At 34.2% G+C, this 24,389-nt stretch overlaps 1 protein-coding gene across 1 annotated transcript; it reads left to right on the top strand.

Moving 5' to 3' along the window:
• The first annotated feature begins 344 nt into the window (after positions 1 to 344).
• Positions 345 to 24,114, top strand: LOC110704193 (uncharacterized aarF domain-containing protein kinase At1g71810, chloroplastic-like). Its single transcript, XM_021881987.1, has 21 exons — positions 345 to 870; positions 2,899 to 2,943; positions 3,539 to 3,577; positions 6,127 to 6,297; positions 7,005 to 7,157; positions 8,371 to 8,406; positions 8,853 to 8,896; positions 10,590 to 10,680; positions 14,325 to 14,366; positions 14,459 to 14,567; positions 17,511 to 17,625; positions 17,713 to 17,762; positions 17,853 to 17,931; positions 18,721 to 18,771; positions 19,973 to 20,114; positions 20,232 to 20,276; positions 20,700 to 20,798; positions 21,382 to 21,423; positions 21,513 to 21,686; positions 22,894 to 23,007; positions 23,454 to 24,114. The coding sequence occupies exons 1-21, from the start codon at positions 502 to 504 to the stop codon at positions 23,556 to 23,558; spliced, it is 2,115 nt and encodes a 704-aa protein (XP_021737679.1). The 5' UTR covers positions 345 to 501; the 3' UTR covers positions 23,559 to 24,114.
• The last annotated feature ends 275 nt before the right edge of the window (positions 24,115 to 24,389 follow it).

The following is a 24,389-nucleotide window of genomic DNA, read 5'->3' as shown; positions in this document are numbered from 1 at the left end:
CTAATTATCGAATACTAATTATTATTATTCAAATTACTACTACTACTAGTGCATGAAAGAGAGTATGATGTGTCAAAATAGGGTAAAGAGAGAGAATGAATGAGAGGATGGTACCTCTTTGATATTCATGCTCTTAGGCACACAAATCTGGCGATGGCATATAGGCCTGGACCGTGCACGTGCTAGCCTTTTGAAAATTTCAGCTCGGTATGTAACTTCTAAATCAGGCCATGAGGCAGGTCTAACTAACCCCAAAACACATGAACCTAGCACGAGACATGACTCGATTCAGTCCAGAGCAACACGACTAATAGATAAAAAAAGTACTCTAGTAGTATACCCGTTAGATTTTTGTGGCCCATGCCATTGGAACTTTGGAATTGTGGCAAAGGCTACACCTCACATACACAGATTCACTAATTAGATTTCATACCTTTCTCAAGCACATTCCATAAACACAATTTTCAATTTCCCGGGAATTTCAGAGACTAAATTCCAAAAATGCCCCTACTACTCCGGCCACCGTCGCCGTCGCCGCCACTCTTCCACTCATTCTCCGGCGATCACCCTAACCTGAATTTCATTCTCTCTCCAAAACTCAATAATTTCCCTCAGCATCATCGGACGACGTCGCTTTCCGCCTCCCGAAACGTCGACTCGTTCACCCAGAACTCGGGGTACTTGTTCAAGCTCAGTGACTCGGAGGCGGAGTCGCTTTCGGAGTACGATATTGCGAGCATTGGTTCAATTTACAGAAGGAAGCCTTTGATTTTGGGTCGTAGGTTGTTTCAGATTGGTACTACGCTTGGAAAATGGTTCGGAATTCGGTATATTGATGGGGTTATGGAGAGGGCTGATACCATGTTCAAGGTGATTGAATTTTCTTTCTATTCTTTCAATTTCTTCTTGGTTGCAATTGCATTGTAAAGAGAGCTGAAGTGAACTTATTAGACCTCAACTGAAATGAACTGAACTTATTAGAGTTGAACAAGTGAACTTATTTTAGCTGAACTGAATTGAAATGAAATGAATATTTTATAAGAGAAGGAAATTAGGAACTGAAGTGAATTGAAGTGAACTTATTAGAGAGGTCAGCTAACTGAAAATAATCGTATCAGAAGAGGCCCATAGTGTCCATTTTCATATTCATGATCAAACTTTTTAACTTTGACTATAGTCATGTGAGGTACCGTTGTATTGTCTCCAATGTGTACTTTTATTATATTATCAAGTTTTTATAATTATTTAAAAAATTTGTAAATTAAGATTTGATGGTCAATGATAGACTGTGCAAACAAAATAAAAGACTATATATTATATGATGACCGATGTTGTTTAGAATGTAGAAATAGGATTCATGCTTCATAGTTTAGGAATAGTTGTAATATTTTGACTTTTACATTAATCATGGACTATCTTTGTTGATTTATACTTGTTATAAGTGTAGATATTGGTTAAAGTTATAACAAAGTGACAATTATGAAAATGGAAACATTACAAGAATTTTGGAGCAGAGGAGGTATGGAATACATGTGAAAAAAATTAAATGAAAAAGAGATATATATTCGATTTTGACACTATCTCATTTTCATATCATCAACAACACCACCACCACCAACAAAGTCTTACATGAATTGTCATAAGGAACTGTCCAATATAGAAAAAGGGATATAACAAGATAATGAGTTGAAAGAGTTCGGAAAAAGTGTGTAAAGTGAGAAAAAGAAAGAGCACCTAGGTAAAAATTAAGAGAGTGCTAACTTCTAAAGAAAGCCAAAAATAAAATTCAAGAAAGTTTTAGTAGAGTGGTAAAAACATGCGAGTAAAAAACATAAAGGTATGAGAAAACCTTAGCAAAGAAAATAAAAAAAGTTCATAAAACACGAATTTGGTAGAAAATGTAAATACTAATATAAAATCAACTAAAGTATATATGAAATCATGACATGTCGTTGACGGTGAATTTTTACCCTCCACACACCCATATTCAACACCATATTTCCCTCAATCCGCAAAGCACATCTTAAGTCGGCCATTCTCGGGGTCTATTAATAAGTGGCTCCATCTTAAAAGACACCTTCAACTCTTGTTTACAGGACTCATGATCTTTTTTCTTTTTTTTTTTGGGGTCTATAAGAGTATAGGGGCCAAAAAGGGCAATGATGTTGAAGGGATTCCATTACCAGTCTTTGATAGATCATCCTAACATTTTACCAGTTTAATTAGGATTGGTTGTTACTAGACAGTTCTTTCCTATGGGCACAAGGTTAGGGTCATGATAAAAGAGTTTTTATTGGACATGGCTTTCAATGGACATGATCTCTACTCTTTATTGGAAAGGGTCATTATTGGCGTATAGGGACAATATGATATCCTAATAATTTGTATAAGAAAATATAGAGTTGTCAAGGTTAATAAATTTACGCGTATAGTAAAGTGTTACTTTTTTTTTTTTTTTTCCATCTCTTCTTTTCCCCTCTTTAATTTGGCCGTCCGTTATTGACCACACTAGCTTTTGGCCTGTTTTTTAAGATGACCCTCTGTTAATCCACACTGACTCGACCTGGTCCACCCGATAGCCAGGTCCGACATCCACTATTGTACATCACTGTACCTTTGTAGAGTTTGGACTTTATCAAAACTATATAATTTATTGCTCGATGGGGCCTTGGGGAAGCTAACGTTTGGTAGATTATCAGCTAAAAGCAAATAGATGTTCACTATTAAATTGTATCATGATCAAGGACATAATGTGACGTTGACTCAGGTGCAATATTCTTACTTGAACGTCTTGGAGTGCTGCAATGGTTGTGTTGGTTTTGACCTTGAAGAGTTTTGACATTTGACTATGTTGTTTCGTTAGAAATTTTAATAAATGTTTCTTCTTGCTGTTTGCAGGTTCGAGCGGCTGAGCTTCGGAAAATTCTGGTTGAACTCGGTCCGGTATTGATAAGTCACATCGTCTTTGGATTCCATGATGCTGTCTCCAATTTGTTCATTCATGTTTTTGTGCTTTTGAATTATGCATAGCTTGTTCACATACACTTAATGTATCTGTTATCTCCATTAATTTCTGTTTGGTAACTCCATGCTCTGTCCTGTCGATGGTTTAGATATTTGTTATCACCTGATATACTACTAGAGCACTAGGTGCATGATATCTGCAATGCTTTTGTCAGATCATAGCTTCAAAAAGTTAGTCTGGTTTTCTAATGGATGATATATAAAAGATGAATATCCTTTACCAATAGTCTATTGTTTCTGTGCATGTCTCAGCCACCAGAATAATTCTATCTTGCACTTAATTTATTATTCCTATTATTGCAGATTTCTGCATGGTTTTGTTTAGATATTGGAAGATTGGGGATAAAAATAAGGAAGGGAAATAAAATTTCTATATGGATTGTTTTTTTTTTTTTTTTTTTTTTTTTTTTTTTTTTTTTTTTTTTTGTTTGTGCTAGCTTATGACCTGGTTCATTTCTATTTTGGATACTCTTTTCTTGGGTAACCCATCTCAAGCTTTTCTTTCTCACTGCAGGCCTATGTCAAAATTGCTCAGGCTATTTCATCTAGATCTGTAAGTTGCCTTTATCATCAATTTAGTGTTTGTTGATGCTGATCTACTGTTTTGGATTTGTTAAATATGTGTATCTGTACAAGTAATACCATTTTGCGTTGAATACTTTCTATTTCTCAAGTTTTTGACCGAGTATTTCCTATTCTTTGTCTTCTGTAAACACGGAGGCTTGGAGCAGTGACTGGAAGCACCATTTAAAATAACTCTTTGGCTGTAAACTTAGCAAAAGGAAGTAGTACATGTAGAGAAAAAGAAGCTGCACACAATTTCTACTGAATTTTAGGGTGCTGTTCTATTCACCTCACTTATCTGAACCTTTTCAGCTAAACTTAACTAATTTAATTTTTTTTTTTTTTTTGAACTGCACTTATCTAAACTTTTTAGGATTTATTTTGATTGTGAGTTGAACTCAGATGAACTTGCTTTTCCTAATTAGAACTTATCCTAATTTTTTTTTTCTTCATGAAATTAGTGAATTTAAGGTGAGGAGAGCATATCCTTAAATTTCTTATGATGAGGTACCAAGGTACATACTTTGGTGGCATTACCAAATAAGGGTGTTTGTCTCACAAATATATTGACATAATTTAGTATTATAAAGAGAATCAGAGATTGGGAATAAATATCAGAACATGTGCAGAAGAATTAGGGAATTTCCCCATTACAAATGGGTCACATTATGCCATTACACAAGTCCTTTCTTTGTTGCAGTTACCCTGAACAAGCTGACAGGATTACAGGATGAGGAGCCAATGTGCTGTTTGCAAATGATAATTGGTTTATCGATTGAATTTAGACCATTAGAGTAGGTTTTCATGCAAAGTTAGATCTTTCATGGTATCCTTATTGGATGAAGAGCCAATGTGCTGTTTGCAGATGATAATATTATTTTTTAAAAGGTGAAGTGAACAGGGCCTAATTAAGGATACTATGAAAGGGAGATGGTGGAGGCAATGATTTGGAAATGTCTAACACCAACTGTAACACCTCTTAAAGTGAATCTTTTTAAAATTGAAAATTCATCAAAACCTTGTGAGTATTATCCATTTCGTAATCAACTAGGAAAGTGAAACCCTTAATTAAGTGATCAAGCTAAGAGTAAACTATCAGAATCTCAAAACCCATAATAACAAAATGAGATAAACTAGATTAAATTGTCTTTTGGTTAAGTAAATTATTCCAATTGCACATCCTCGTTTGTAGTCAATTAAATAAATGGAAGACGTATAAAAAGTAACAAACTCCCAAAAATTTGACAATATGAGTTGATTCCATTTTCATCCTGTGATAATAAGTAATTTTATTTCAAAAACATCTTTGAGGACATAAATTAAGAACACAAGCTCTATAACCAACTAAGTAATCACATTATTACATTACCACACAAAACAATCTAATTAGGATATGAAACACAGTATTTGGTGTCCCGGTGACTAAGCAGTAAGCACTGGCACCACCTATTTTAAGGTTGTGCTTAACCTTAAAGTGATCATAGCTAGAAATTTTACAATACATGTCTAGTGTCTACAACCCTCACCAATATTCACAAGATTGTGAGGAAGAATTTTGACATAAAAGTGTTTTGAACCTACTAGTAGCCTTTTCTCAGGCGTTGGGGGTGATGTGGCACTTATCTTGTATTAAAATGAGTTTGGATTAATCATTATCTTGGTGATTAGCTAGAATTATACGAACATGTAACTAGGTGTATTTTTTCAAGATGTGTTCAGTTGTTCTCATAGAGACGTCGTTGTGGAGTTATATACTCTTTCTTCCCACCAAATTTTCCTAGTTGGAAAATCAGCACTGTAGTATATTACAATCACCGGTCCAGCTCATTTGATAAAGGGACATATTTTATAATTCACTATGTACCAGTGTTGGCAAGTTGCAATTACTTCCTCTGTTTTTTTTTTTTTTTTTAATTGCAACCTTGAGGATACTTGCTTGCCATTTCATAACTTTAATATCTCAAATTGTGGTTTTAGCAAAGAATATAAAAAATTGATATTTTGAAAGTTTATTTCGAGACAAATCTAAAAAAATCCCACATGACTATTTTTTTTTCCAATGTATGATTCATAAAAGATGATCAAAGAAGCACTTGTGAATAGTGTAACATTCCAAACATTCTAAGAAGAACAAAGGAAATTTTAATCAATGAAGGGTATTTTTGTCTAGCTATGTGGAACTGCTTTGGAATAATTAAGTATCATAGTTTATCTTGGTCAAACTTTACTTTGTCACTTAAGACATTTGTGACAAAAAGAGTTTTATTCTATGCTACTGAAATCTTTCTTGGCAAAGTTAAGTAGAAGCTTTTGCTTAATTTGGTACTCCTTTCTATTGATCCTTAGAAATTTGTTGTTCTTCTGATGTATAAACTGTTGTATGAACTGTTTTCAATGTTACTAAAACCGTTCACTCTTTTCATCTATTGGATGAATGTCAAAAAAGCAAGAATCTAACAAAGGCTCTTTGACATTCTTCCTCTTGCTGTCATAAACTCATGTTTATGTTTTTATCTTATGCATCAATTCTTCTCGTAGGACTTAATTCCACCATCATACTTGGATGAACTTTCAGTGTTACAAGACCGTATAGCTCCATTTTCCAATAAAGTGGCATTTAGTACCATTGAGAAGGAACTTGGGATGCCGATAGATGAAATCTTTTCAGAAATTTCATCAGAGCCAGTAGCTGCTGCATCTCTTGGCCAGGTATCAGTAATTGTTGATTCAAGGTTGATGTGGGAAAGAGTAAATTACATTTTAGGGGTGTATATTTGGTGCTCCTTTCTGCGTTCTGACATAAATGATATCAATGTCATCATCTTGTTACTGAGAGATGGAGGGGGAGAGGGGGATGGGGGGCAGGATTGGGCTACCATCTGGCATGAGAGGGATGTTGAATGCATGTATATAGGATCATGACTTTGTGAGCAATTAGAAATCTGGTTTGTTTTTAGGAATCTTAGCCTATGTAGGCTCATACTACAGGAAACATGTCAATTTTTTTTCTGGGACTACTCCATTCCTAATTAAATGCATCACTTGTGTTGGCACATAGTTTTAGAAGAATCTTTGGATAGTAATATTATATTGTGAAAGTGATGCAAGTGGGTAAATTATTTATTAAAATAAAAGGGTTTAATAAGAAAGAGAAACCACAAAAAACCTGAGTGAAGATCATGGCATAGGAGAGAGACAATTATAGATGGTTACCCAATATAGAAGTGAGACATTTATTTTGGAACGGCCAAATAAGGCAAGTGATGTATTTATATAGGAATGAATGGAGGGTTTATTATTTCCGACGCACTTTTGTGTCCCTAGTTTCTGTTGTGTAACTTTTATTCAACTGACACTTCGTTCTTTTCGTTTCTGATTAAGAAAAAGATTTTCTAACCAAAAGAATGTTTGAATAGGTTTATCAAGCTAGACTTCGGGCAAGTGGACAGCTGATTGCTGTCAAGGTCCAGAGACCTGGTGTAAAAGCTGCTATTGCCTTGGACATATTTATATTGCGTTTTGTTGCAGGGATAATTCGGAGGGCAGGAAAATTTAATACAGACTTACAGGTAATGATGCTATTTCCTTCTTGCAACAATTATAAACTTAAACATTCACAGGGGATGATGCATGACAGTAATAGAGTTGATTCAGCTGATAACAAAATCATGCCACATGACATCAAGTGTTACACTTTACATGACACCACAGAGTACACTTCCACAATGCATTAACATTGCTTGAATTGCAATTGTAACCTCTCCACAATTTAAATCCTAACTAGTAACTGTGATGCTCTCAGGTTTTTTGAATATGGAAATAATACATACAAAAACAAACAAGCAAATGTTGGCCTTCACTTCCTTGCCACTGAGGCACTGATGGACATCCTATGTTCTTGTTTTGAGAGGTTGAATGGACCTAAATTTATTCCCTGTTGTCCTCCCTCTTTCCTCTTTTCCAGTTGACGTTTAACATTATAGTTACTCTTCTTAGCACTTTCACTTGCTTATGAGCTTTATTCCTGGTCAGCTGCAGCCATGCCATCTTGTTCTCATTTTTTTTTTCCAGGTTTTTATTTTTTAGTTTTAGGATCTAGACACACACAAGTCAAAACCTTGTTTTTTCTATTCGCAAATTCCCTCTTTGATTTTAGACTTTAGATCTTGGTCTACCTTCTCCCTATTTAGCATGTATAGTATGATATATCAATGTTCTCTTTGTTACTGGCTAAACATACTTTCCTCGACACCCCCATATATGGTTATTTTTGTGCAGAAAGTCAGTAGACTCTGAGTGACCTATGAACACAGCAGGTCATATGTATAGTCCAGTCTTGGAGAATTACATTGTAGACTATCTGCAGTGATATTGAATGAATACTGCCATTGTTGTGTTGTAAAGGGTTGTAAAATGCAGTGGATCTTGCTTCTATGGCCTATGGGATGAATTAATGATTGTCATTGAACTGCAAAAGGTCTTATGTTAGTTAGTTCTTGATATTATTGTTTTGCTCATGTCTGAGTGAATTCGAATGTGTGTGATACATATCAATCCATATCAAAGATCTATAATTGATCTATATGGAATGATTCCTAGTATTGTACATAAACATGTATTTCTAGGACTATTCATCATTTGTTCATTATATTCTTTTAAAATAATTAGGAAATGTTATGAAATAAAAGTTGCAAATATAAGTTCTGATTAGGAATCCACATCATTTTTTTTCTTCTCTTTCTATTGATGATTATAATTAAACAAGTGGATTATTATTTGCAGGCAGTTGTTGATGAATGGGCATCAAGCCTTTTTAGGGTAAGTTTATTTCCTTTGATCATCATGTCTGCATATTTCTATGATCATCTATGTGCCTAAAATTTTGACCGAGGGCCTTTTTTTGGCTATTGGCTCATCTCGTACTTGCTTATGTTCTTAATTATAGGCATGATAGGTGTCACCTCTGTGTTGAAAATTATGACAAAATTTCCTTTAACTTTGGGAAAAGGGTGCATTGCTGCATTTTTTACTATCCTACTAACTGAAGGAAAGATTTTGGATGCTACTAGTATAATGCATTTTCATTAGTTACTTCTTTCTCAGATTCTATTATCTTGTCCTGTCTGTTGTTACTTTCTCTCTATTTTTTACACTTACCATTACCATTTTATTTTAAATTTGTTATAATGGTCAAATGTGAGAGATGAGATAAGAAATATCCTTAGAGCTTCATAATGAATACAGGTAAATCAAATTGAATGCAGGAGATGGATTACAGGAAAGAAGCAAACAATGGATTAAAATTCAGGTGAGTGAGGCTAATTATATATTAAAATGTTGGAACTTTTAAGGTTCTCTTTGGCAAGGAATTTTCTGTGTGTAGGTAATGACAATGTGTACAGTCCTTGTTATTTTCAATTTTACTATGACTGAAATATCTAATGGTTGAAATTGACGTTACAAATTTGAACTGATTTTTAATGACTAAAATTGATTTTTGCTCATGACTGATATTAACTAATCATGGATCTTTTTAACTAGATAAAAATGGCCAGTATCATATTTGCTGAATGATGAACTATAGTTATACATCATCATCGACTTCATTATTATTACTGAACAAGATTTAACTAAGAGATGACATAGAATTAAGTTTGGGTGGCTCAGATAGAGAGCAGAGGACTATTGTTTGGGTTTATGAGGGTGGGCATTTACAATAGCAAGGGTTTAGGTTGTCAAAAAAGCAAGGATAGGGAAAGAAGTTATTAAAATTCAGTTGAAAACTTCTCTTTTTGATTGTTATTGCCGATCATTAATTCCAATGGTTCTTTTGATGTTGTCATTAGTTTTAAGTTTTAAATCTACTATTGGTGCTACAGGATGTCGCGACATGATCTTTTACCTTTTTCTTTTCTCCTTGTCAATAGTGGTATGATGAAGGTGGTAAGAGTAGGTCCTGATTATATTTTGTTTCTATATCCAAACTTCCTATATCCAAACTGATAACATTACAACCAGGAACCCTTGAAGGTCTCTTTCAAGTCTCTATTCTTTTAGACAAGGCATCTTTTAAATTTGTTTGAGTCCAATTTTATTTTATTTTATTATTATTATTTTTTTTTTTTTTGAAAATTTCCTATGTATATAGAATAAAAAGCCCTAATTTGGTAGTGTAGCTACATGCCTACAATGATAACAACCTAATATGATGTTTATTGAGGTAGGGGTTTGGAGAGGTTCGTATCCTTACCCTTTTACGTAGATGCTTTTTGAAAGGCTGTTTTCAAGGGAAATATAAAATTGAACAAAAAGAATGTTATATGTTTAAAAATAAAGATCAAAATAGGTAATGTGATAGAAAGAAAAGTAGTTCACGATAGAAAAATAATACTAATTGCATTAATATGAGTAAAAAATTTGCATGTTGAATGAACAACTATACAGTTTTTTTATTAAATTAAAAAAAAAAAAATACAGTTATATAATTAGGAAAACAGAGGTTTTTCTAAGCAAGTCACATTCCTCTATCTTCCTGGAATTTACATTCCAAATACTTCATCCTAGTGCTTTTCCCCCTGTTTCTTTATACAAGGTACACACCGTGTCCGAAGTTTTATATAATTTTGTAGTCATGTTTTATTAAGGTGAAAAGGCTCTAAAACTCTCAGTTGTGGTGTCTGAGACAATGTCTGACAAGTGTCCTCAATTACGTATTAGTCTAGACTTTTGCTCTGATGTCCTATTTGGCTTCTTTTTATTGCAATTTCAATATTTAGAGTTTTGTGTTGACCTTAATTAAGGATGACTGCCTATGGGCTGCTTATAATTTTGGTTTGGTTTCTGAATCAAGTCTCTTCTCCTTTTTGTTATTTGGGACATCTTTGTCCTCTCTTCCGCCTTCTTAGAAAGAAATTTTGCATTCTTTCCTGTTTTTCCTCAGCTCTCCCTGCCTCGTCATATCTGTTTGATTCTAGTATGTAATTTTCTTTCAATACCTGCAGAGAGTTGTATGGTGGTCTTCCTGATGTTGTGGTTCCCCAGATGTACATTGACAAAACAACTCAGAAAGTCTTAATCATGGAATGGATTGAGGTAAATATCATTCTATAATTTCTTATTGCCTTTTACATAGCTTCCTCATCAGCACATTTATTTGGACAGTTTTTTTTTTTTAATTTTTTTAATTTTTTTTTTCTGATATTTTGGACTACTTTAATTCAGTGTCTGATTAAAGAAGTTTTAGATGAGCAGTGTGAAAATGCGTGATAGAAATTTTTTAAAATTTCCTGCATATGAAAATGTTGTGCTCCATTTTTGTTGATATATTTGGTGGGGTACACTTTTGTTTTCCTGAGTGCAATGTAGATAAAAAATTTCTGCATACATGATAACATAAAATCCTCTCTTGCTACTTCCAAACATATAGTTAATAAACAGAGGTGAACTTGTGTGTTCTCCAGTTTACAGTTGGTCATTCTTCATGAGCCTCTTCAAACAAGCTTCTCATGCAAAGGTTTTAAGTTTTGTAAGGACCTTGGGATTTGAAGATTAATGCAGGTTATGAAGTGAACTACAAGAAAGTATATCAGGACAATCTCTATTTCTCTAAAGAGGTTCTCCGATCTGGAGTCATTCTTTATTGATCAGGACAACCTTGAATGAGATTCTCCAATCCAGAGAGTCCACTAGCATACAGCATTGGTTAATTGAGCCGGTAGATTCTTTGGTGGAAGTTCCTAGAAGGAGCACTGTCCTCTCTGGCCAGAGGGTCAGAACTTAAGCACTATGAACTATAAATTGTTCTCCAGCTTGCGATTTTCCCAGTTATGAACTTACCCCATTCCAAATTTGAGAGTACAATAACCATACCATGCACTACCTCCATAACTCCATTCTTGAAAGTTTTTCACATTATCTATTTTAATAAAACACATTTACTACATTACCCCACAATATTTACACCTTTCCACTCACTCGTATATTTCCACCTATTTCTTACACCCACCCATCATTTTACACATCTTCTCTTACTTTTTTCCACCTTTTTCTTATACCCATCTACCTTTTTTCAATCTCTCTTACTTTATCCACCTATTATTTTACACCTACTCACAAGATCAACACTATCTTATTATTCTCTCCCATTGTCATCATTTGTGTGCAAATAGTAATGGTAAAGAACTTTTGCGAACGAAAATGAACTTCTACAAAGTAGAATAAGACTCATGAAACCTGCAAATATATTTCTAATTGATGAAAATATTCAATTGCTTGCTATATGCAGGAGCATGAGAGGGTTGTTGTTAGAGCAAATGAAGTAACTAGCAAAGAACAATTAAGAAATCTGATAGTAAAAGAGACAAGAATTTGGAAGGTGGGAAAATCCTTTAAGCAATTACTTGAAGACTATAAAACCCACCCAAAGCAAGGAGAATAGTTGTATCTCTCACTAATTTCCACTCTAAAGCAAATGGGTTTCAAGAACAAGAACCCTAGTTTTCAATGTGTTTCTCTCAATTTGGGGATAAATAACAAAATAACCCCAACTGGGTATTTATACCCCGTCAATGTTGGGTCAGATATCAGGTAGGCACGAATGTGCCAAATATGGCACGGACGTGTTAGCCTAGATAAATCAGACCAGAAGCTACTGGTCGTCTGGAACTTTGGCTGCACGGAAGTGCCAAATTTGGCATGGACGTGCAGCCGTGTTCAGGTCAGCACAGACAACTCATAGTAAACCAGCTATAACTTCCTCGTTTCTCATAGGAATTAAGCTTATGACATATCGTTGGAAAGCTCTTGAAACAAGCTTTCACCTTTAATTTGAATCATCTAAAAATTCAAAATAGTTTGATAGATATGCTCAGTTGAAGTTGACCCATTCCATTTTTCCTTGTTTAACACAAGTACTTCATCCTTTAGCTTATATGCTAAACCTCGATTGATTCTCAAGTCATATTCCAACAGTAGTGTTTTGAATCCCTATTAGAGTACTAAACTGAATTGTTGTTGGGCACATGTCACAAACTTACTTATCATCCCAATGCTTTGATGACCAACTTGGTTAATTCCTACTTAACACCCTAGAAAACCATCTATATCAGATCTGTTGTGAATACCAGCATGTTAGATTTTTTTTGGTAGGAAGATTAACTTCTTGGGTTACTTTATGCTACAAGAAGCTTAGCTGTTGGAATTTTCCTTATTTTGACTTAGCAGGTCTAAGTGAAGCTTTAAAAAACTGTAAACATTATTTTCGGGGAATTTTGTGTAGAACTATCCTAAAGATAGGGTCATTTGTAAATAACTATCCATTTTTTTTTATTTGTTTAGAACTACCTGCAAGTTTGGAAAAGTTTGGATAGCACTACCCACTAATGTTTTTCGTCCCATTAAAACGTTATTTTGGCCCAATTTTTTACTTTTTTCAATTACAATAGTCAATTAATGCTAAAATAAGCAAAAACCCCAATTCAATTAAACCCTCAAACCTTAGAAATTAAAATCCTCAAATAATACTACACTCAAGAACCCTATAATAAATTACGACTAAAACCTTAAATAGGTTAATTAAGGTAAATTAAAACCTTTATACAAATTGGGAGAGTTAATTGGGTGGCAAAAGTGAAAAAAGTGAGCTCCGATAACGTCTTAATTGGACGAAAAATGTTAATGGATAGTGCTACCCAAATGTTTTCAAATTTGTGGGTAGTTCTAAACAAATAAAATAAAAATGGGTAGTTGTTCACAAATGACTCAATCTTTAGGGTAGTTCTACACAAAATTTCCTTATTTTCGAATTTGTTTTCATCCTAGAAATGAGAGAATTAACTGATTTTTTATAAAAAAAAATTATTCAAGAAGTGTTTCACATAAGTTTAGAATCTTTATGACACAATTTATTAAGGTGAGATTTATTTGTTGAATTCCAGACTTTGTATCTTCTTGTGAGCTTTTAATTGTTTTAGTAAATTGCTGGCCATTCTTATAATTCAATCTGAGAACTTAGAGGCCTTAGCTTGGATTGTGGTGATCCGTTTCCGTAGTCGCTACCAATAAACTGGCTTAGTGCTTCTAAGATAGATTTATGTACTTTATTACTATTAATAACACATAAGCAACAAAAGAAAATTCCTTGTTTCATTGGTTTGTCTTGTTTGTTCAACATGTCCAGTGGTTCAGATAGTGTTCTACACCGTACCTCAGTTTCTTATGTACTCCCTGCACCCCCTTTTGTTTGCTCCATTGGAGGGGAGTATTAACATTTGGTTGAAAGAATTGATGAGAGAAAAAAGTGGTGGGGTTAAATGTAGTCGTTGTGAGAGTAAAGTTGTGGTCCCCAACAACCAAAAGTAGTATGGAGCAAACTTAAAAGGACGAACTAAAAAGGAAAATGTGGCAAACATTAAGAGACAGATGGAGTAAATATTTAACTTTTGGACTAAAATGTATTTTACAATAACATCAATTCAACAAGTTTGTTCATACATTATTAATATTAACTTTATAGCAAGTTGATACATGAAGGTAAAGAATGATATTGTTGGTACTATACTATAACTTTGACTTTGATGGGTTTAGACTATTATACTGTAGTATTATCATTTGTTTACTGATATATATGATCTTAGAATTCTCTAACTTAATTCCACAATTAGATTAATAGTCCTTGCTTATCTTATTTGTTCTGTTTGTATGTTATCTCATTGTTTTTGACGTTTACTTTCTTTTAGGGGCAAAAATTGGCTGAAGTTAAAGATCTTTATCTGGTTGAGGTAAATTCTTTTATTGGATGGTGTTGAGAAAATCTTTACATTTATTCTATAGTCAGATTCTATAGCCTAATGAAAATTGTGTTCATGGACAGGTAGGAGTTTATTGTTCATTTAATCAATTGCTGGAGTATGGATTTTATCATGCAGATCCACATCCTGGAAACCTTCTGCGCACATATGATGGAAAACTAGCTTATTTGGGTAATTGGGTTATCTCTCTCTCTCTCTCTCTCTCTCTCTCTCTCTCTCTCTCTCTCTCTCTCTCTCTCTCTCTCTCTCTCTCTCTCTCTCTCTCTCTCTCTCTCTCTCTCGTGCAATGGCTGTGATGTGTGATCTATGCCTGTTTTTTCCATTTCAATTTTCAGTGTCTGCCTTGTTTTTCCCGTATTTACATGAAGTTTGCTGGGCTTTTCTTATTTCTTTTATCTATTTTCTGAATTGTGAATAATTTCATTTCAAGGACACCCATGACTCTCATTCTGTGATAAAAATTAACGTCTTTAAACTTTTGGATTGATAGAGGGTTGGTATTTTGTTTGTGTTTGCTTGCTGCGATTTCCAAGTTTTGTCTGCCTGATGGATGTGGAAGAGTAATGCACTATCTGGTGCTATATGACATAATCTTTAAGTTAAAGTGAGTAGAAAACCATAAAACAGGACAACCAAAGGTCGAATTAGCCTATTAAAAAATCATGAGAATGCATGCCAATGATGATGGATATTGCAAGTATGCATCTCAACACCAGATGCCAGATTTAAAAAAAAAAAAAAAAAAAAAAACCACACCAACATGTTAGTAGCCATACTAAAGAAAAAAATGCACTTATATTCACCAAAGCACCCAAAAGCCTGCCATAGATGCACACTTTTAGTTTTTGAGACCTCCCTCTGCTATATTCTCCTTTGCTATCCACCTTGCCTGCTTGTGGCCTCACAAAGAAAGCAAAACACATCCAGCGCTTGTATCTTTAACTAAAAAGCGAAGATCGAAAGACATTAGCCACCTCATTCTGAAGGAAGAGATGAGGTTAGTGAATAGTGACATGAGTTTTAATTTTATTTGTACGAGGATTATAAGGTAGTAAAGTACCATATTTGCCTCTCTTACTGTATTACTGGAGCATATATAACTACCAGTAACTTTGGAGATGAGAGTTTAAAGTGTTCTTGTGAATCTTGTCACCACCTTTTCAGACTCATATTGGTGAAAGTCTAAATATCTGTGTAATGTAATTGAGGCACAAGGTTAACAGATGGTTTGACAAAGTTTTACAACCTATAAGACTGCAACATTATCAATACCCCAAAGCCTATATCAAGGCTCCTTCATATCCTTCCCTGGAAAGAGAAGCGGGGTTGGGTGTGTGCAACAACAATCTACTACTATCTCAGTTAAATATTAGTTGCAACTTTGGAATATTTTATTTCTCACAAATAATACCCCAAAGTTGCAACTAATATTTAACGGCGGTAGTATTTCACAATAATTAAGAAGCGTAGATATTTATTGCAAAATGAATATTTAGTCCATTGCAATCCAAAAACTATGGAATAATGATTCTTTGGCTCCATTTTGAAGCAACAATGTGCTTCTGTGGTGTTTATATATGAATAATTACTGATTTAACTTTTTTTGCTTGTATAGCGAGTCTGCATGGTATAAAAGGATTAGTGTGTTGGTAGAATGCACCATTGTGAACTACCTTTCCAAATTTGTTGTCAAAATCTCTTGGAGACTTTGGGAAAGATTAAATAGCATGGTTGCTTTGAAACCCCTGAAAGCTATTACTCTTATTTTGTTAATGTGTTAAATGTAAGAGTATATACCAAAAAGAAAAAAGGGGTATGTTGGGTATATACTCTCTCTGTCTCTCTCTCTCTCTCCTTTCATCCTTTCTTGTTATGCTGTTGCTTGTCCTTCCCCTTCTCTCTCTAAAAAGCATCAAACCAAGAGTCACTTCCTGTCATAAATTGTGAAAATAGTATAGTGCACGGGTGCACCATGCACATGGTGCACCCGGAAAGAACATTAGACATATTTTAAAGAACATGGACAAAAAAAAAAGAACATGCTAGTCTTTGAAAAAGAACATACCTGTGTTTGACAAAAGAACATGTTTGTGTTTGACAAGAACATGACATTACAAAGAACATGTTATTTTTCATGGTTATTTGGGTGGTTAAACGTGTTTGAAAAAAAACATTATATTTGACAAAAAAGAACATGTTTGTATTTGACAAAGATATAGGTGATCATTGGGCGGACCGGGCCAAGGTTAAAAAATCAGCTCACTTCTCGAGTCGGGCCAAGTTTTGGGCTGAAGTTTTTGTGCCCAAACCTGCCCAAAATGGTCCGGCCGTGCGGGCTTTTCGTGTTGAGTATAAAAAATCAAATAAAATGCATAATAACGCAATCCCAAACCCGCCCAAAAATTTAAATTTACGGGCCGGGTCCGACCGAATTAGGGGGTGAAATTTTTTTGCCCAAAACCCGTCCAAAATCAAGCCGGGTCGGTCTAACTTTGATCACCTCTAACCAAATAACATAAAGTCTTTACAAAAAGAACATGATAATACAATAAAGAACATGTTCTTTTTTCTAGTTACTCGGGTGATTGATTATTATTATTTTTTTTTTTTAATATACATACATTAAAGAACATATTGTATAATGTAAAGAACATATAGTTCAAACTCAAAGAACATATTAATCAAATTCAAAGAACATATTATGCTCACGTTCTTTATAAATATCTATAATGTGCTTTTTTTCGCCCATGTTCTTTTAAATATACCTAATGTTCTTTCCGGGTGCACCATGCGCATGGTGCACCCGGGTGCACCAACCATACATTACATAAATTGGAATTTTGAACCCAAATTTTGAATGAAAAATTTGCTCATCCTCCAGTCCTCCCAACTGGAGCATATAGTCACTAATGTACCCAAAGCATAAGGACTAGGGGAAGTGCATCATATACTGTTGCAATTGATGCATTGTGCAGCTTGTTTGTTTATTTATTTCATTTTATTTCTAATATGTGAGGACATTTGCCTTACAAAGTCACCCTGTAAGTCTGTAAGTATTACTAGGGCGCAAGTACTTTTTATTTTTCTCATATTCTTTTGTTTTTTCACTTCCAGACTTTGGCATGATGGGTGATTTTAAGGAAGAACTACGTGATGGGTTCATTGAAGCTTGTCTTCATCTTGTAAACCGGGACTTTGAAGCGTTGGCTAGAGATTTTGTTACTCTAGGGTATCTTGTAGTAATATTCTTGTTGTATGTTTTCTGTAGTAGGCTTTCAAATACAATCCATTTCTGATATGCAGTTGATCTTGACAGGCTTCTTCCACCAACTTCAGAGAGAGATGCTGTCACAAAGGCATTAACAGGTTTCAATCTCTTGTGTACTAAAATATTCTGTTGCCATGGCTAAATACCTAAATTCTGAGGTTGATCATGGTAAAACTTCTTTTTTCCAGGTGTCTTTCAAAATGCTGTTTCTAGAGGAATTCGCAATATAAGTTTCGGGGATCTCTTAGGTGACCTGGGAATTACCATGTAATCTTCAATTTACCCTATTAAGAATGACTATGTTGCTTTGTTGTATCAAGAATGACTCTTTGGGGTTTCAAGGTAAAAAAATCTGTATGAGGAAATGGATTTGTTTAAGGTATAGAGAAGGCAAGGAAGAATAATCCCATACCTCAGAATTACATTACCTGTTGTAGTAATTGTGAATTTTTCTTCTTGTCTACTAGTAGTGGTGGTGTGAGAAACGATGATTTGCATCCAATTCTTTGTTTATATGTAAAAAAAAAAGTTATATATTGAAGGACAACAAGGGAGTCATATGCTAGCAGAGGGCTAGAAACTAAGAAATTACCATTCCTAATTTTAGCATGTAAAATTTTATGCACAGATCCAAGGAAGACTAGGAAGACTGATGGTCAAAATGCTGAGCCTGGATTTTAACACTACGATAGTCCAAACTCTGAAAAGAAAAACTTATGAACATAAACTAGCGCTTCTCAGAAAGATATGCTGGATTTTATGCAATATTAACTTTCGACTTTCGTCAAGCTAAACCAAAGTTGCTATTATTGAATGTTTGTCTTAACTTTTAAAAATTACTAGTATCAATAGATGATATGCTGTTTACTCAATAAGTTAGAAAGATTCTTTAATGAAAGATTTACACGAAACACATGAATGCCTGCATATATGTTTGAGAAAAGAGAAAAATGTCTATTGTTTATGAAATTGCAAGTGTTTAAATCTGCTTTAAGGAATTTGATATTGACTGCAAGATAAAGTTCTAAAGATATGCATATATGCTGTTCATTTCAGGTATAAATTCAAATTTCAGATACCCTCATATTTTTCGCTTGTCATAAGAAGGTATTGCTTCTTTTTTAAACAGATGCAGTTCTTCGTTGTATCTTGGGACTTAATGATGCTACAAATATATGTAAATGTTGATACTGAAAGTTACTTCGTATATTCAGTTACTCAGGGCTCTGTACTAAAGCCTTTTGGTATCCAGTAGTCTTGTAGCTTTCTTCAGAAGAGGCTTTGCAGTCTGTAAGTGTGCATGTAGAAGAAATACGTGTGATGTAGACCATGCAAATGCAGGGAATTCGGGCAATGATTATGAGATGCCAGTAGTTTGGGTAGGAAATTTGTGAAAATCTTTGATCATAAGGTATGTGTGAAGGTCAATGAGTGAAACAGATGAATGAAAATATTGAAAGTTTGAAACATTGAAGTTTATTCAGGTGACCTGTTGAGCAAAGGACATAAGCACATACTCCTTTTTTTTACTCGCAACACTTCCTTTTAGGGAAATGTCTAAGTACATGGAAGATTTGCAACATGACTATATTTGGTAGCGTTTGAATATTAAAAAAATACCATTGCTACCGTTACTTCCCCATTTCTCCTCACCCTTTCCTCTCTATCATTTAACAGCCAACAACACTAGTCAAGATCTCAGCCACACCCACCACCACTATTAGCTGGCATCAAACCAAACCCATATCTGCTGTAAGTGGCCTTATCTATACTTGAAGCCGAATCTATTCAGATCCACCCCATCTCCTCCTTCCTCCCTCCCTCTCCACTCCTCCCCTTCTGGCAATCCAGCCACCACCGCTACAAAATTACACCAGTCAAAAACGGAACCACGGTCTGCGATTTGTTTTCCGTCTTAATAACCCATAGTTTTTAATTACAGAAAAATCCGATTCAATTTCCTGACCCAATATTCTTAAAAAAAATATATTTAAAACTAAATCAGAGATGTTGACTTATTTATTATGAAGATAAACAAGCCATATTATTTTTTTTGTTGTTTATATGTAAAAATTTAGAATGGAAAACTAACGAGAATAATCATTATAACGTCATTCCAAGATAATTGTGTGTGTGTGTGCGCGTGCATGTGTGTCTGCAAAAATGATATTTGCTTTGTGTGTGTGTGTGTGCAAAAAATGTACTCCGTATTTTCTTGGTGTGTGTGTGTGCGTGCACAAAATGATATTTTCTTTGTGTGTGTGTGTGCGCGCAAAAAATGATATTTGCTTCATCCTTTGTATATCAGCCTGGCTGTCTTGGAGGGTATTGCAATTAGCTTTGATCCTAATTACAAGGTTCTGGGTAGTACATACCCATGGATTGCCAAAAAGGTCCTGGTGGGAAGTTCACCAAAGTTAAAGTCATCTTTGCAGTCTTTACTTTACAAGGTAGATTGTGTGTTATTATGTTTTTAATTGTTACCATTCTCTTATGTTTAAAAAGTTTCTTTATCATGACTGCATGCTGTGTGCATTACATAATCTCTACTCCTACTATCTTCTTAGGATGGTGTCTTCAATATCGAGCGTTTAGAGTCACTACTAAATGAGGTGAGAACCCCCACTTTGGCAGTTGGCAACTTGGCACCCCTTTATGCCTCTGCTTGTTCTTGAATCTTACTTTTTTTAGTTGTTCTTGGGCTTATGTATATACACTTGTCATACATGTTCACTTGTAAACTCTTCTGTCTTTGAAAATTCAATTTCAAATTATTGGGTATATAAAGTGTTGTATATAACACTTGTCATACATTTTCAGTTGTGAGAATGTTTTTTTCCCAAAATTCATCTGTCGTCGAAAATTCACTTTCAAATTATTGGGCATATAAAGGGTTAAGCTGTAACTGATGCAAGATACATTAACAAAGAACAAAAAATTATACTCGCAGAATTATGTAGTACTACTACTAATACATCTCATGGCATTGCCTTTGCTACTTTTCTTACTAATACCCTTGATTTTTGTCACAACAGATGCGCCGTGCTAGACTAGATAAGACCCAAGTAAAGAAGGATGAATTTGACAAAACTATTGCTGCCAGAGATATTTTATCTTTCACATTAGCAGAGCAGGTACAGTGAACTGCAGAATCTTGATCCGCTCTTCATGTTAAATGGGCACATGTGCATATTTAATTGAAGTTTGTATTCTGTCCTCTGTGAAGTTTCTTTTAGTCTCAGTATGACTTGCATATTTTTCTAATGTATTATAATAGCAAACTCATGGTTTCACTATTGGTACATTTGGTTAAAAGAGCATGTCAATACACACAAGATAAGAGAAACGAACAAATTATACGATGTACAATGCTCACTTTGTTAATTTCTGTTCCATAATCATGAGGAATGGATTGTGCTTGAGAGCTTTTTTGCTGTCTTAAAGTTTCATTAGGGATGTATTGGCTTCTATGGTATTTATTGTAGATGTTAGATGTGGATTATAGGGGACTACTTTGACGGGTTCTAGATGACTTATTGATTGACCTTTTTTAAGGGGGCAAGTATCTTATATAGACTGTAATACATTTTATACTATATCTTACCGAAGCGATGTCCCCTATTTCTTTTGTCCAGAAAAAAAGCTCGTCTAAAGGAAATACTTGAAACAAAAGGAGCACTATCTCTCTGTCGTATTTCTAACTCTGTTTTATTTCAGGGTTCTTTTGTTCGGGAGATTTTTCTTGAAGAAACTGCGAAGGTGAGAATCATAGATGTGTGGTGAAAAGATCAGGGGGTGGGGGTTTGAGAGACACATATTTTGTCTGATTGCTTGTTTTTTAATTATAGGGTTTAGATGCATTGGGGATTGCTACTATAAACTCAATAGCTTCTGGACCTGCTGCATATCTACCCTTTCCTGTTCCAATTCTATCATTTCCCCTGGCTGATGAGGATGTTATCAACTTGAGGAACTTCCGCCGCATTGTGCTATTGGTGTCAGGGCTACAGGACTCTGGAGTAGTAAGTATCTCTATAATTTTTTATACATACACTATCACACTGGTCAATGCAGACAACAATCAAGAACATGCACTGATAAGGCTATTTCATTTGTGAGCTCTAGCATATGTATATTTAGTAGGCTAACTCATTTGTAATGCTGCAGTGGCTTCCTTGTTCAATGGTATATTGTTTATTGGTCTCAATGGTTAAAATTATCAATCCCTCCATCCCTTGTTCAACTTTTTAGTCTATTTGTTTGGATGTCCAAAAAAGATCTTCATTATCCCTTTTGTTGAGCTTGCTCTATCTATTAATTTCTTCTCAATCATTTTCCTCTATTCAATATCAATATATCTGTCTATTGAATATTTTTTCTTAATTTCTGATGTAAATAGAAGCTGGAAGATATATATGGGACAAATTACAAAGTACTTATTTTGTAGCCGTTGGCCTGTTGCCTAACCCTTTAGCGACTGTCACGATTCCTCAAATTTATTATTTTTAATTGAACTCTTCTCATTTATTCTTCTACTGCGATTTTGTTGCAATATTTGCAGCAGCTTCATGCCTTTATGAGGCCGTGCAGATAATATTACCATAAAGAAGATTTTCAAAAGAAATTTGGTTCTTTTTTCGATTCGACTGCAGCTTTCAAATGTTTAAAATCTATACATGTTTTGATGTTTATTTGGGGAGGTGAACTTGCTTGAGCTCTAATTTATCTTGTTTAGTGAGCCTGCTAGTTGCTTTAAATATTCCTGTTACATGAACTCTGAGTTTGCTGCTAGACATGCATTACTTAAAGTTGGCATACTTGGTTAAATTGAATTATTTTCTCAGAACTCTTCCTTAAGTAATGCTGTATGATCCAATTGTCCCATTAACTACACTAACTTTGCATTCAGTGCTACTTTTTTCAAGTGTGCAGTAGGCACTTCTGGTCATACATAGGATCAGTACTCCTACACGCCTACTTTGTATACTTCTCTTACTCACGAAGTGAAGAAATTAAATTTACCTAGTGCATATGAATTCAGACTCATTACTCACTACTGGACTACTTATGAGCTGACTGAAACAGAAATGAGTCAAGTTCTTGTAAAAGCAACTCAGCAATAGATATTATCTGTTCAATTTTAATTTTGAGAGCTTACTTTATTTATTTTATGATACCATGCTAGATTTGCACTGGAAATAAATTAAGATCATGTTGGTTCTGTTGTAGGAAATTGAAAAGATCAATGAAAATCAGCGGTCATCAACGATGGACATATACCAGCTTTTTTATCGGCTTCCACCTACTCAGGATATTCAACCCATCCTTGCAGTTGTAAATGAGGTAAGAATTGATTGATGTTTAACATAATTTTTGTATGATATTAGCATTGTGAGGATAATGGCTGGATCACTTTTCAGTAAGACATTAATAAAAATACAGCTACATGGACCAAGAAGTTGGTCAGTGATGGAAATTTTGCTCATCTTGCTTTCATAGTAAAGTAAATTAGAAGTATTAGGACTTTAGGAAATATGATAATCTTGAAAAACAAGGATCAGTTATGAGTTCTCATCTTTTTGGTGACATAAAAGGTTTTGTTGTAAGATTAGAAGTATTAGCTTTCTTTTGCTAGATTATATAGATCTACATATTCAATTTCATAATTTTTACCTTGTACCATGCACAAACGCTGTAATGCACATTTGTTGATTATATAAATGCAATCTTTTCATTATGTTACTAGTCTTAGTATATACCAAATGCATCCTAAGTTTTCTCTATTTCAGCTTCCATCAGAACAACAGCAGCAGTTGTACAGTTTGCCATCTGAGGTGCTTGCAAGATTTCTATCGCGTGTTGCTGCAAGAACAGTTCGTAGATTTTTACTTTGAAGATTCTATCTAATGCTTCATGCAAATATGCAATGCGAAGGAATGCATACTTCCACAGAAATACTGTGTCGTAGATTTGAAAACAAAAGTTCAAATTAAGTTTTGCATTAAAATTTATGGTCTTGAAAAAAAAAAGTTTGGTCGCATAATTAAGCCATTTACAAGGTGAAGGACTGTTATCATTCTTATCAATACAAATGCATAAGAAATGGTAAAATGCCTTAAGGTTGTGTTTGGGAAGATAGATTTCATTTCAAATGCATCATTTGAATTATTGAATTTGAGTATTTCAAATGACATGGTTTACCTTGTCATTTGAAATCCTTACCTTCATGGGTTATTACTTGGTAGTTGTATAATTTGGGCAAATTCCTCATTTGAAATTCTTGGACATCCAAACACTATAATTGTCCCAATTCTGGAATTTCAAATGAAATTTTAGAATCCAAACACACCATAATAGGATTTTTGTTTGTTGTGTAAATAGATTTACAATATGCACAATTTTATTATGTATATTTTTATAAATGTGAAAATTGCGACTATTCATTCAATGAAATGTGATTTTTCTAGTAGTTTTCTGGTAAAGATTTTTGCGTAATTGAGAAGGCTAGTCTTTTACATACAACTATACAAGGTTAGTCTTGGCAAGATTGATAGACATCCTTGTTAAAAAAAATGCTACAAGATATAGTGATATAAAAGTGCACATGAAGAATGTTCCATGTGCAATAGTCGTAGCTTTGTTGAAATGATAATTTTATTTGATTCGTTCAATTGTCATGCAGTAGTTAGATTTAGATCTTGTCGTAAATGTATATTGTTATATCA

This window comes from Chenopodium quinoa, unplaced genomic scaffold (genome assembly GCF_001683475.1).
Source record: "Chenopodium quinoa cultivar QQ74 unplaced genomic scaffold, ASM168347v1, whole genome shotgun sequence".
Lineage (NCBI taxonomy): Eukaryota > Viridiplantae > Streptophyta > Magnoliopsida > Caryophyllales > Amaranthaceae > Chenopodium > Chenopodium quinoa.
This window is presented reverse-complemented; position numbering and strand designations above follow the sequence as displayed.

What these genes read in the sequence shown, in the direction of transcription:
- LOC110704193 (XM_021881987.1), top strand. Translation starts at nt 502, where the DNA reads ATGCCCCTACTACTCCGGCCACCGTCGCCGTCGCCGCCACTCTTCCAC. An exon ending in TAATCATGGAATGGATTGAG is followed by an intron (nt 10,681 to 14,324) that starts GTAAATATCATT and finishes ACTTTCTTTTAG; the next exon opens with GGGCAAAAATTGGCTGAAGT. An exon ending in AAGATCTTTATCTGGTTGAG is followed by an intron (nt 14,367 to 14,458) that starts GTAAATTCTTTT and finishes GTTCATGGACAG; the next exon opens with GTAGGAGTTTATTGTTCATT.